The sequence below is a fragment of the Moschus berezovskii genome, chromosome 12, assembly GCF_049115385.1.
Source record: "Moschus berezovskii isolate FMDL1 chromosome 12, NW_MosBer_1.0, whole genome shotgun sequence".
Classification (NCBI taxonomy): Eukaryota; Metazoa; Chordata; class Mammalia; order Artiodactyla; family Moschidae; genus Moschus; species Moschus berezovskii.
In genome coordinates, this window is record NC_142471.1 from 24,586,779 (window position 1) to 24,600,978 (window position 14,200).

Below are 14,200 nucleotides of genomic sequence, written 5' to 3' on the forward strand. Positions count from 1 at the left end.
CCAAAGAAAATATCACTTCCTGCTATTGTCCCAGCTCTGTATTAACAAAGTGTATGCTGCTGCTGCTACTGCTAAGTCACTTCAGTCATGTCCGACTCTGTGTGACCCCACAGACGGCAGTCCACCAGGCCCCCACGTCCCTGGGATTCTCCAGGCAAGAACACTGGAGTGGGTTGCCATTTCCTTCTCCAATGTGTGAGAGTGAAAGTGAAGTCGCTCAGTCAATATAATCTTGTACAAAACATCTAATCCCCTTGTGCCTCATTTTTTTTCACATCTAAAATATAACAGTCGAGTTAGATGAATTCTTCCCTGGTGGATCAGACAGTAAAGAATCTGCCTTCAATGCAGGAGACCCAGGTTCAATCCTTGGGTCCAGAAGATCCCCTGGAGAAGGGAATGGCTACCTACTCCAGCATTCTTGCCTGGAGAATTCCATGGACAGAGAAGTCCGGTGGGGCTACAGTCTATGGGGTTACAAAGAGTGAGATACGACTGAGCAAATAACACACAAAGAATCTTTAGTTTGAAGTTCACTGACTGATTCTTCTATATCCTCTTAAACCTCCAGAGATTTCATCTTAAACCTCCAGAGGTCACAATCCTAGCAGTGAAAAGTTACCTCATTTGTACACAAAGGTCACCTACAAAACAAACTAGAGAAGATATCATTTTCAGAATTAACTCTTTTAGAATTTTAATTTCTCATCAATACCAACTTTTATTGACAATCTTATTGACTTAGGTATGTCAATATAAGACATGAACAAATAAGTGCCACTTTAATGCAATTACTAAAGTTTTTTTTACCACCTCTAAAATTCCTATCAGCATTGTAAATTTTGAAAACAACCCATAACAAAGAAGTAACTAGTTCAATAAGTATTCCTCACTATAAAGTAGCTATAAGCTTCCCATAAGGCAAACTGTGATAGAGCAAACAACCTTGTAAAAAAAATTAATAAATCTTTTCTGGTGCATGAAAATCAGTTAGTGCATTTTTGATTCAACAGCTCTCTACCTAATTGCCACCAATAAACTAAACTCTAGAGAAAACAGATGGAAACAGAATAGCAACCCTTAGAACTGAAAAGATTTCTCTCTAATGTTTTACTTTACTAATTTAATAGAATAAACTTATTTGTCATGACTATTAACTGTATACGATGTGGAAATCACAGTTTAGAAGGAGAATAAGTATATAATATGCATCATTTTGATCATTCGTTTTTAAATAAAGGATGAGATCCTTCTATAAAAATCCATAAGGTGTTTTAAATTCATACTATAGCTATAGAAAATGAAATCACCTTTATAAAGATCTGCAGTTTATGTAAGAGTAAAAATGATTGAATGGCTATAGTGATAAGCTAGAAGTTAGGAAATGTGAATGTTAATTTTGGATCTGCTACTGATTCAAGATGACCTTGAATGACGCACCCAAACTTCTCTCTGTATCAGAAAACTGAAGAATAAATTTAATGCCATCTTTTTTTCCCTGTGAGACAAACAGCTATGTGTAATTGAATAAAAACAGAATTGCATATGCAGTGGACAGAGTAAAGCATATTTGGACTGTTTGGACATTTTTGTAACACAGTGTACTATAATCCAACATTTTCAATATCTGTTCAGTTTTTAAATGATGTCTGAAATGCTTTGGAATCTTCAGAAACAGTTTTATAAATGGCATAAATAACCATTTTACTTGATTTGGCAAATAAGAAACAGAATACCATCTAAGATAAACATAAATATTTTAATCCAGTAGTTTTTGGTTCACTTACTCTTAAAAGGAATAATTCAATCAGAAATCTTTCAAGAGATTTGGATTAATTACAGAATAAGAGAAGGATCTTCTCCCAATTGAGCTATTAACGTATTTCACCCAACAAAGGCCAGTGAAGTGAATCTATTGCTTATAGAACTCTCTTTCTAGAAGTTTAGCACCTCCTCATCAGCTTCCATTACACTCTTTCTTAGACTGCATCTAAGCAATCCCAGGTGCACGTGTACTTTATTTTTAAAGTTCTTAAGTAAAGTATATTTACAACTTCCATTTTAGTGTTAACAAAAACGGGAAGTTCGTTTTCCCTTACACTGTCCTTTACAGATAAACAACACCCAGTGCAATATCATTGAATATCCCCTTATCCAAGATGATCCATACTACTTTTATTTCTATAAGCCTCTACATGGCTAAAGACTAATACTTAAAATTTATCAACTTCTTCTACTCTATAAGCTACAGCACAAAAACAACCAGCCTAAAAACTATCTGTTTTGTTTTGCTGAGCATTGATTTCACAAGAACCCTACACTGCTGTCTTGTGTCCCTCAGAATTCTTGAGTTCCAGGGTAAGCCTTGGATTCTTTTCTATGTGGTCAGTCATTATCTATCTAGGATTTTATTTCTTAATGCAAGGTATTAACTTGCAGTCATTTTTACTAAATAAAATTCATCTGATTTATTTCTCTCTTTCTTCATTGTTAAGGGGTCTTTTAAAATTCAATTCCTATTCTATAACATATTATATATGCTTCAGGTTTTGGAGTTATCTAAAGGAATTAACTCACTCTGTTCAGAAAAAGAAAAAGGCAGTGTTCACTCCTGAACATCATCACTAAAGAGAGAACAGTATTTTACTGAATGATACCACTTGGAACCAAAAGGAAAGTTTAGGTACATGTGTTGTAATTATTACATGAGTTTGAGGTCAGTCAGAACATTAGGTCTAATCCATCTGCTTCACAGATAATCATGACAAAATACTCAGTACCTTAATTTTACTACCCATCAAAAGACACTACCTCAAGAACACATTGGGTTTCCAGTTCAAGATAGTGGAGTAGAAGGACATGCACTCATATCCTCCTGCAAGAGCACCAAAATTGTAGCTAGCTGTTGAAAAACCATCGACAGGAGGACTCTGGAACCCACTGAAAAAAGATACTCCATGTCCTAAGACAAAAGAAGAAGCCACAGCAAGACAGCAGGAGGGGCACAATCATGACAAAATAAAATCCCATACCCACTGGGTGGGTGACCCACAGACTGGAGAACAATAATACCAAAGAAGTCCTCACACTATTAGGAAGGTTCTGAACCCCACCTCAGGCTTCCCAGCCTGGGGATCTGACAAAGGGACTGGGAATCCCCAGGGAATCTGGCCTTGAGGGCCAGCAGGATGTGATTACAGGCCTTCCAGAAGACTCGGGGAGACAGAGACTCCAGGCTTGGACGGCACAAACAAAACTTCGGGTGTACCAAGACCCAGAGGAGAGAAGCAGGGACCCCACAGGAGACGGAACCAAAACTACCTGCTGGTGTTGAAGGGCCTCCCGTGGAGGCATGGTCAGCAGGGGCTCACCACGTGGACGGGGGCACTGGAAGCTCCCCCTTGGTGTAAACCCTACTGGCATTCACTATTAACCACACCATAGAGCCTGTAGACCCCAGGGCTGGGTTACCACCTTAGGCCAAACAACTACCAGAGAGGGAGTGCAACTCCACCCATCATCAGATAATTGGATTAAAGCTTTATTGAGCAAGGCCCTGCCCACCAGAGCAAGACCCAGTTTTTCCCATCACCAGTCCCTCCCATCAAGAAGCTTACACAAGCTTCTTAGCCTCATCCATTAGAGGGCAGACAGAAGCAGCACAGTCTCACAGAAGCTAAAACAAAAACCATATTACAGAAAGTTAATCATGATGATAAAGCAGAAAGTTATGTCCCAGATGAAGGGACAAGATAAAATCCCAGAAAAACAACTAAATGAAATTAAGATAGGCAACTTTCCTGAAAAAGAATTCATAATAATGATAGTGAAGATAATCCAGGATCTCAGAAAAAGAATGGAGACAAAGGTTGAGAAGATACAAGAAATGTTCACAAAAGACCCAGAAAAACTAAAGAACAAACAGAGGTGAATAATACACTGGAAGGAATCAATCACAGAATAATTGAGGCAGGAATACAGATAAATGACCTGGAGGACAGAATGGTGGAAATCACTGCCACAAAACAGAATATAGAAAAAAGAATGAAAAGAAAGGAAGACTAACAGACCTCTGGAACAACATTACATGCACCAACATTGGCATTATAGGGGTCCCAGAAGGAGAAGAGACAGAGAAAGAAAGGACTTGAGAAAATATTTGAAGACATAATTGATGAAAATTTCCCAAACATGGGAAAGAAAATTGTCAGCCAAGTCCAGGAAGCACAGAGAGTCCCAAGCAGGATAAACCCAAAGAGGAACACACTGAGACACATAGTAATCAAACTGACAAAAATTAAAGACAGAGATATTAAAAGCAACAAGGGAAAAATGACAAGTAACATACAAAGGAACTCCCATCAGGCTATCAGCTGATTTCTCAATAGAAACTCCACAAACCAGAAGGGAATGGCATGACATATTTAAAGCAATGAAAAGGAAGAACCTACAACCATGAACTCCACCCAGCGAGACTCTCCTTTTATTTGACGGAGAAAACAAAAGCTTTCCAAACAAGCAAAAGTTAAGAGAATTCAGCACCACCAAACCAGCTTTACAACAAATGCTGAAGGAACTTCTCTAGGCAGGAAACACAAGAGAAGGAAAGACCTACAGAAAATAAACCCAAAACCATTAAGAAAATGGTAACTGTATCATACCTATCAATAACTACCTTAAATGAAAATGGATTAAATGCACCAACCAAAAGACATAGTCTGGCTGGGTGGATGCAAACATGCATGTATGCACTTCCACCTATCACATCACTCTGCCTGACCCCAAATTATATGTAATTATTTTATATTGTTAAGTTAATCATGTTCCCATTATGACTTGCAATTGTAATTATCTTTTATTTTTTGTCTGGCTATTGATTGTGAAAACTGATAAACATCTTTTACTATTGTGATCATATAACTATTATTCACTTAATAAAACTGTATCATGATTGGTTAACAGAAAAATAGAACTCTATGCCACCAAAACTAGTATCTATCATAAAAACCTGTAATCAGTTTTCAAAATCCAGAAACATATCAGAATTATCTTGAAAATTTTTGAAAAATACAAATGCTCAAGTATTGCCTTTTTTCTCGAGTTCCAGATATGCTTCTAATGAGCAGTCATGTTTAAAAACAACTGGACTATATGAGGATCTTCTACTTTTAACTAGTTTGTTTCATATTTTCTATTTCATATTCAGTGCTCCCATTTCATTTAGTTTGAAGTAAAGTGGCTCAGTCATGTCTGACTCTTTGCAACCCTATGGACTATAGCCTACCAGGCTCCTCCGTTAATGGGATTTTCCAGGCAAGGGTACTGGATTGGGTTGCCATTTCCTTCTCCAGGGGATCTTCCCGACCCAGGGATTGAACCGGGTCTCCCGTATTGTAGGCAGACACTTTACCCTCTGAGCCACAAGGGAAGTCCATTCATTTAGTTTATGTTCTCCAATTTATCCATCTCTTCTCTTTTTTTTTAATGTTCTTTCTCAAATATAGTAGAAAAGTTGTTTATATATATATATATATATATATATGTATAATATATATTGCAGAAAACCTATGAACTTTTGCCTAAGTAAAAAAATTATGACATTTTGATTCCATTTGTTTGACTTAGTATGAATAGAATGCTAGATTTCTAATTAAAAAATAGTTATGCAACAAGCAACAAAGGTTTACTGTATAGCATAGGGAACTATAGTCAATATCTTGTAATAACCTATGATGGAAAAATTTTCAAAAATAATATATGTGTATTTATATAACTGAATCACCATGATGTGCACCTGAAACATTGTGAGTCAACTATACTTCAGTAATATATACATATTTAAAACACACACATACACACACACATTAGAACCAAATACTGCAATTCCCTTTTCAAAAGGTATCAACATTTTTATGACAGAGACCACTAACCACTGCTACATATGTCCAAAACCATTATATTCCATATGTTCATAACAGTGCTGAACCCTATGTGAAGCACAAAAGTATATGAAAGAGAGCATATCCTTATGAAACTTACCAACCATCTAGAATGAAAACTGATGATAATTATACAAAAACAACACTACAATAACTACAACTTATACTAACCACATGCCAGGCACAATGCTAAGTCCCTTATATATTGATTTCTTTATGTATTTTAAAGGATTTAAAGCATATATGTACTTTACACTTTATATATTGCTTTCTCAAAACAGATTATAAGTTAGGTATTACTTTCCTAACATTTTGAAGAAACTACAGTGCCTAAAGCAGTTATAAATAATTTAACAAGATTTGGTTGACTACAGGCCCACACTTTAACCTGTACTACAAGGATCTTCAATGAGTGTGTAATCATTCAGATGTTAAACTGCATGACACTGATAAAAGCTAAGAATGACAAAGAAAGAAGTTTACATACTGACTGAAAGCCACAGGATAAAGTGTCATAAGGAAGACTACACTTCAGCTTGGCTTTAAAGGAAGATTAGTAATTAATTAAACAAATATAAAAGGGCTAGATATTATAAACATCAAGTTTATGAACCCTGTGAAAAGTTCAGAAGGCAAGAATAGCATGCCATGTTCAGGGAGACAAGAGGGAATTCAGAGATCCTGATGTGTTCCAACATGGACATGTATCTGAAGTACATTTTAATTTTACATATTTCCTCATCAGTGTATAAATGTGCTTTAGTCTACCTAAAGTTCACCTTAATAATGTTAACTTTATACCAAAGGACCTTAGAAACCTGTGGAAACAGGATGTGTCTTATAATGTTATTTTTAATATTATAAGTATTAAGAGGATTTCCTTGGTGACTCAGTTAGTAAAGAATTTGCGGCAATGCAGGAGACCACCTATAGTGCAGGAGACCCAGGTTTGATCCCTGGGTTGTGAAGATCCCCTGGAAAAGGAAATGGCAACCCACTCCAGTATTCTTGCTTGTGAAATCTCATGTACAGAGGAGCCTGGCTGGCTACAGTTCACAGGGTCGCAAGAGTTAGACACAACTCAGCAACTAAATCACCACCAGAATATCAAACTTTAATTTATTCCAAAAAGCAAAGCCCCAAGAAAATCTCTTTATTTATAAGCTCTCAAATTAATACATAAACCTGGGTTCTACATAATAGCTAAATCTTGCTAGTACCACTTTTATATATCATCAACCAGGAGGATAAAAACTAAGCAGTCTAAGCAGATAAACTCAAATATTGCATCTCCAGATATAGTAAAATCTTAAAGTCTACAGATTCTTTGGTTAATAAGACTTTGACATCCATTTACTTCAGACAGATTCATCCTGGAAAAACCACCAGGAGAAGAGAGGGAGAGGGAAAGGAAAGGAAAGAAAAGGAAAGGCAAAGCTAATCTACACCTACGAGACAAAGCACTATAACCATCACCCAATCCACACACACACACAAAAAGGTAAAAATATAGAGAGAAGCATTCCTGTGTCATATCTGGCCCAGGGAAAGAAATCTCTCAAAATGATCTTTAAAATATCATAGAAAGGGACATAAAATAAAATCTAATGAAAGAATCCAAGAAAATATATTTATAGTTCATTGGGAATTCTTAATACATAGATAAGGTAGCCTTGATGTTTTGTGTTCATTTAAAGAAACAGATGGAAAATGGAATATATTAGGAGAAAACTTAAATAATACATACGGCAAGAAGCAATTTGTCAGCGTTTGGCATCCAGGAAGCCTAAGGGTTAATATCCTTCTGTATTTTAAAAATGCAGTAAAACATATCAATTTTAGTTGCCTATAATCTGAGGCCAAAACTTTTGGCATACTTCCCTCTTCATAGTGATAAAAGTACCAACAAGTATTTATTGAGTATTTGTCATGGGTCAGACACTGTTGTGAGCACTGCAGAAGATACAGCATTGAAGGTGACAGACAAGGTCCTGCCCTTATGGAGCTTACATTCTGTCACAAAAAGAAATGATAAATATGATCGGACCAGGGAACAAAGCATGACTAATTCTCTGGTACAAAGCATCCTGCCTCATAAGGCAGAAGCTTTCTTGCTGCATGACAGTTTTACAGAGACCTTAATCTTTTCTAGTAGGAGAAACTTACAGTGTGTGTTTATAGGTTTGGGCGACTTTACAGGTAGAACTGGACATGGAACAACAGACTGGTTCCAAATAGGAAAAGGAGTACGTCAAGGCTGTATATTGTCACCCCGCTTATTTAACTTCTATGCAGAGTACATCATGAGGAACGCTGGGCTGGAAGAAGCACAAGCGGGAATCAAGATTGCCAGGAGAAATATCAATAACCTCAGATATGCAGATGACACCATCCTTATGGCAGAAAGCGAAGAGGAACTAAAAAGCCTCTTGATGAAAGTGAAAGAGGAGAGTGAAAAAGTTGGCTTAAAGTTCAACATTCAGAAAACTAAGATCATGGCATCTGGTCCCATCACTTCATGAGAAATAGATGGGGAAACAATGGAAACAGTGTCAGACTTTATTTTGGGGGGCTCCAAAATCACTGCAGATGGTGACTGCAGCCATGGCATTAAAAGACGCTTACTCCTTAGAAGGAAAGTTATGAGCAATCTAGACTGCATATTAAAAAGCAGAGACATTACTTTGCCAACAAAGGTCCATTTAGTCAAGGGTATGATTTATCCAGTGGTCATGTATGGATGTGAGAGTTGGACTGTGAAGAAAGCTGAGCACAGAAGAATTGATGCTTTTGAACTGTGATGTTGGAGAAGGCTCTTGAGAGTCCCTTGGACTGCAAGGAGATCCAACCAGTCCATCCTAAAGGAGATCAATCCTGGGTGTTCATTGGAAGGACTGATGCTAAAGCTGAAACTCCAATACTTTGGCCACCTCATGCAAAAGATTTGACTCACTGGAAAAGACCCTGATGCTGGGAGGGATTGGGGGCAGGAGGAGATGGGGACGATAGAGAATGAGATGGTTGAATGGCATCACCGACTTAATGGACATGAGTTTGGGTAAACTCCAGGAGTTGGTGATGAACAAGGAGGCCTGACGTGCTGTGATTGATGGGGTCACAAAGAGTTGGACACGACTGAGCAACTGAACTGAACTGACAGGGAGTAGGGGTGTAGGATAGGGCTTCCCTGGTGGTAATAGTGGTAAAGAATCGGCCTGCCAATGCAGGAGACACAAGAGACATGTGTTCAATCCCTGGGTCAGGAAGATCCCCTGGAGGAGGACATGACAACCTACTCCTGTATGATTGACTGGAAAATCCCACAGGCAGAAGAGCCTGGCAGGCTACAGACCATAAGGTCACAAAGTGTCGAACATGACTAAGCAAGGACAGGACATGAAAGCAAATCCCACCAAGTCAGAAAAAAGCTAATATTCTGACTCTTTAAACCCTGCCCATCCAGTAAACACAATTCCTCTGTGGCTTTGGTACAGAAGAACTTGGTTAATATTACAAATTTCTAGGAAGCTTTGATACATTTGGAAGCTAATGGGAAATAAAGTTTGTCTTTTCTCTGCCACCTCCCTTGTTCAGTATGTCTTCTTGTAATCCTCTCTTATTTTCCCTTTTTCTATTCTGAGACTTTTTATTTTTTAATTCTTCAGAAATCAATGCTTTAACCTACTAAATGCTTATAATATAAAACCAAGTATAGTTTCATTTCCAACATTCTATCCCTCTTTTCTTATTCCTAAACCCCCCTCCTTCCTTCTTTTTTATTACTCTTTGATCCCTGACTTTCTACTCTACCATCCTTTGTCTGACCACTTCACTCCAATTCTCCTTCTATCTTTTCTAGACACACACACAAAAAAATGATCACTAGATACAGGGAAAGACAGAACCAAGTAAAACAAAGGGTTGACAATATGCTATGCATGCAGGTAAGTTCGTTTTGTAACAATTTGACATTTCAAGTTTAAAAAACTGCCTTATGTGAATAAATTTTCTTGGACTAGACTGACTAGATATAACACTTAAAGACTACAAAAATAAAGCTTTAGGGACTTCTCGAGTTGTCCAGTGGTTAACAATCCACCCCGCAATGCAATCAACCCCTGGTCAGGGAGCTATTAATAAGATCCCACATGCCACGGAGAAACTAAGCTCTCACACCAAACTAGAGAGACTGTGGGCCACAATGAAAGTTTCACATGATGCAATGAAGATCCCACGTGCCACAACTAAGACTCAATGCAGCCAAATAAAATAATAAACATTAAAAAATAAAGTTTTACATATTTTCTTAGCTGTCTGAAGATATTTTTTCAAAAGTCCTTTTGTGTTTTTGTATATATTGAACAAGTTGCATGAGACAGAGGAAGAAAGAACTGCCCCTGTTTTCTGCCTCTCAACAGAAGTCCCTTTTCAGATGTCTCTTTAAGTCCCAGATCTGGCCTCTCCTGAAACTGCCTTCATACCACATACCTAGAATGCCTCACTTTATTATCCCTCCAGTTTGTCTCCCTGCAGGGATACTGGGGACAGCCCAGGTTTGGATTCAGACTGATTTCTACTGGAAGCTCAGCTTTATTTCTCCAGTGACCTTAGGCAAGTTATTTAACTCTCTAAACAACTTTCTCAACTGTAAAATGGTGAAGCCAATCTCATTACATTGTTATAAGCATTTAATGATCTAATCCATAAATGTTCTAATCACACTATGTGGTATACAGTTGTCAACAAATAGCATATATGATTTATATACACATACACATGTGTATATATATATAAACACCAAGGTGTCCATCTTTTCCCTCACATACACTGCACTCTACCTGTCTGTTTTCAATGCCATTCTCCCAGAGTTCTGCCCTTCTGCTCTTGAAGCATTTACAATTTTCCAGATTCCCAATTAGCTAATGTAGGAATCTAATCATTGAAAATGTGCTAATGAGAAAGGATAAGAGAAGAGGACAGTGACTGCTGCTGCTGCCTGCCAACTCCAATACCCCCCAGTGGTAAAATATGGCTCTTGGAAACAAAATTGTACTAAAAACTACATAGGCTGGAGCAGTGATTCACAGTATGAATTTTAAGCAGCAGCATTTGGGAGCTTACTGGAGTAGTTCTCAGTAAATGTGACTGCTTCTTTTACATGTGTTAATACATAGGCCATCACTAATACAAGAATAAAGAAATAAATGGACATTGTGTCCTTTTTCATATGAATTAAAGTATGTGCAGAGATAATGTATTTGCCCCAAAACACTCTTTGAAACAAGGAAAATAAGACCATGCAATGTCTGTGATAAAGCAAACCCTAGAACACAATTCTCTTTTCTAGTCAATATTTCTAGTGACTATACTGCTATACTGCTTTGAAATCCCCCTTTCAAAAGATGAAAAATTTGTAAATTAGGCAATTTCAAGAAAACCATACCATCTGCCTGACTAACAGGCAAGTCTCTTAAGTAATGGACTCAATGCCTGGCCATGCAAGTCAGCCGCTTAGTCATTTTTCTAGACGCTATCCATCATTGAGCACATTCCCAAATTTCATGCAACATAATTTAAACATTTAACTGGTCGTTCTGATTGGAATAAACATTCAGCCCAAGTAAAAGCTTGACAATCCTGACACCTAGTGGCTGTGAAAAACTGGGTGGGATCCAGTTTGGGAAAAGTAGCTAACTACTACGGCAGTATCTGACAAACTACGGAGAATTTAATGATTATTCATACTACAAAATACCAATTTTAAAAGCAACACTATAACATTCTATTTTGGCTCTGATTTGTCTAGTGGTCTATACAAAGAAAGAGACTAAAACACTTGCATTTGTAAAGCATGTTTTCCTTCAACCTTTCACGTTTGGCAAACTTACTAAGCTTCAGAGATCAAACAAGAAAACTAAAGCTAAACTAAGCAAAAAAAAAAAAAAAAAACAAATTATTTGGCATATTTATGATTCCCTTCTTTAATTTTGTATGTACATTCCCATCCTTTCTTGATCTTGAGGTGGTTTTTCTCCTCACGTATCCCCCTGTCAAATATAAAAGCCATCTATTCAAGCCACATAGAGGTTCCCTTTATGTAACTAAAGCATCCTTCATCAAAGGATAGCTGAACCCTCACAAACCAGCAGGAGTTTTCTTTAAGAAAGGTATAAGGACACACGTGGAAACCCCCAAAGTGCATATCTAAAAGCAAGGACGATGCTGAATGCTGCAAAAAAAAAAAAAAAAAGTATGAATACAGCAGGTCAGCACCACACAGCACAACTTATTTCTGCTCCAAACATTAGAATATAAGTCTCCCCAGACCCACCTAAACCTCTGACAGGCAGAAAAGTGAGAAGACTTAAAGTGTTCATATCCTCCACCAAGGAGTTTTGAGTCCTACCTGCTGACGTTTGAAGGCTAAATAGTCCAGATTTTCAAGCTCCTTCCCAAGCTTCTGGTAGGTTTTCTGGAGGTCAGATTTGTTGGAAACATTTTTAAGAGATTCAAACGTCCTTTGAAACTGAAATAGAAAACAAAGTAAATCATTAGGATAGCAGCAGATTTTTCTCAAATTCTTAACCAGCTAACACAGACAAATGGTCAATAGTGAGCCTCAGTTTCTCCCATTCATAATACAGAGATAACAAATGCCCTTAAATTAAATAATGAGACAAAATTATAAAGAATTAGAAACTACATACTAAGTATAAGCAACATTACCGCGTGAATGAGAAACTTGCTTAGTCTTCATCGTAACAAAAGAACATACAGAATCTTAAAAATTTTTTTAACTTTTCATGGTTTAGGATACAATGCTACCCTTAAAGAAAAAATTACAATGAATGTATAATTTCCAATATAATGAGAAAGTATTAATATTAAAAGATCTCTCACATCCCAAATATGGAAACAAATTTATGTAAAAGTACACACTTGTCTCTATAGAAACACTTATGTAGAATAGGTACCCAACAAACTTCAGTCAGGAAGATCTCTCAGATCTTATATTTTGAGAAGAAAGGAGAATGAATGTTTTGATGATCGAAGCATATGTAGCATGTTCTGCTACTGCTGCTGCTAAGTCACTTAGGTCATGTCCGACTCTGTGTGACCCCACTGACGGCAGCCCACCAGGCTCCCCCGTCCCTGGGATTCTCCAGGCAAGAACACTGGAGTGGGTTGCCATTTCCTTCTCCAATGTGTGAAAGTGAAAAGTGAAAGTGAAGTCGCTCAGTCGTGTCAGACCCTTAGCGACCGCATGGACTACAGCCTACCAGGCTCCTCCATCCATGGGATTTTCTAGGCAAGAGTACTGGAGTGGCTTGCCATTGCCTTCTCAGTAGCATGTTCAGCAAACATTTATTCATTTCTGCTCTATAACAGACATGTTATTAAATTGATTCTGCTGAGTCAGAATGCTTTCATTCATTTTTAAGTCAGAGACTACATAAACACAAAGGAGACAAATTGCAGTGTATCACAGAATAGTGTTCTGCTACTAATAATTAATTAAGCAAAAAGATCTCACAAGAAATTGAATTCTTGGTTTATTTTAGTAAATTAGAACATACTTTAGAAGATTAGTGATTGAAAATGTCAAAGTAATACCATTTGCAAGACATTTGCATTTACTCTCTCTTTAAGTCATTTATTTCCCATATTCTCAATGTGTGCCATTAGATAAAGATCTCTAAATAGAGACTTCACCATCTTAAACACACCAGAATTCCACTGTGACTATAATGCTATGAGACAGGCTAATAAAATTTTATAGAATATAATTAAGTTTCCAGGGAAATTATTTGACCCTTACTATTTCAAACTCTGTGAAATAAGTCACAATATAATGCCATTCTACTGAATTAAATCCTTAATTTCATGAAAGTAACATATTTTTCTCAATCCAGGGTGACAGGAAAAAGAAATAGGAAATAATGCTAAACTTTCACATCAGGACAATAAACTAAATTCAACAAACAATCTTTTAGAGCCTACTATGCACAAGGCATTATGAATATAAAACATATTTCTAAAATAATTTACAGACTACCAGGGAAATCAGACATGAAACTCAAAACTGGGAAAGATATTGACATTTGCTGCATGCCTACTCAGTGTCAGTTACTTCACCCTTTTCAATTTAAGCTTCACAAGAACCACAGAAGTTCCTATTTCTCTTCCATTCTAAAAGTAAGTAAACTGAGACTCAGAAAGTTCAACCTGTTTTATTTTTCAATAATACATAATTTTAATTC

At 37.1% G+C, this 14,200-nt stretch overlaps 1 protein-coding gene across 2 annotated transcripts in view; it reads right to left on the reverse strand.

Moving 5' to 3' along the window:
* CTNNA3 (catenin alpha 3) overlaps positions 1-14,200 on the reverse strand; it is a 1,978,275-nt gene that overhangs the window by 1,788,654 nt on the left and 175,421 nt on the right. For both annotated transcript variants that reach the window (XM_055425631.2, XM_055425630.2), the window contains exon 5: positions 12,346-12,465. In XM_055425631.2, the coding sequence (XP_055281606.2) occupies positions 12,346-12,465 (120 nt within the window). The remainder of the gene's footprint in view (positions 1-12,345; positions 12,466-14,200) is intronic.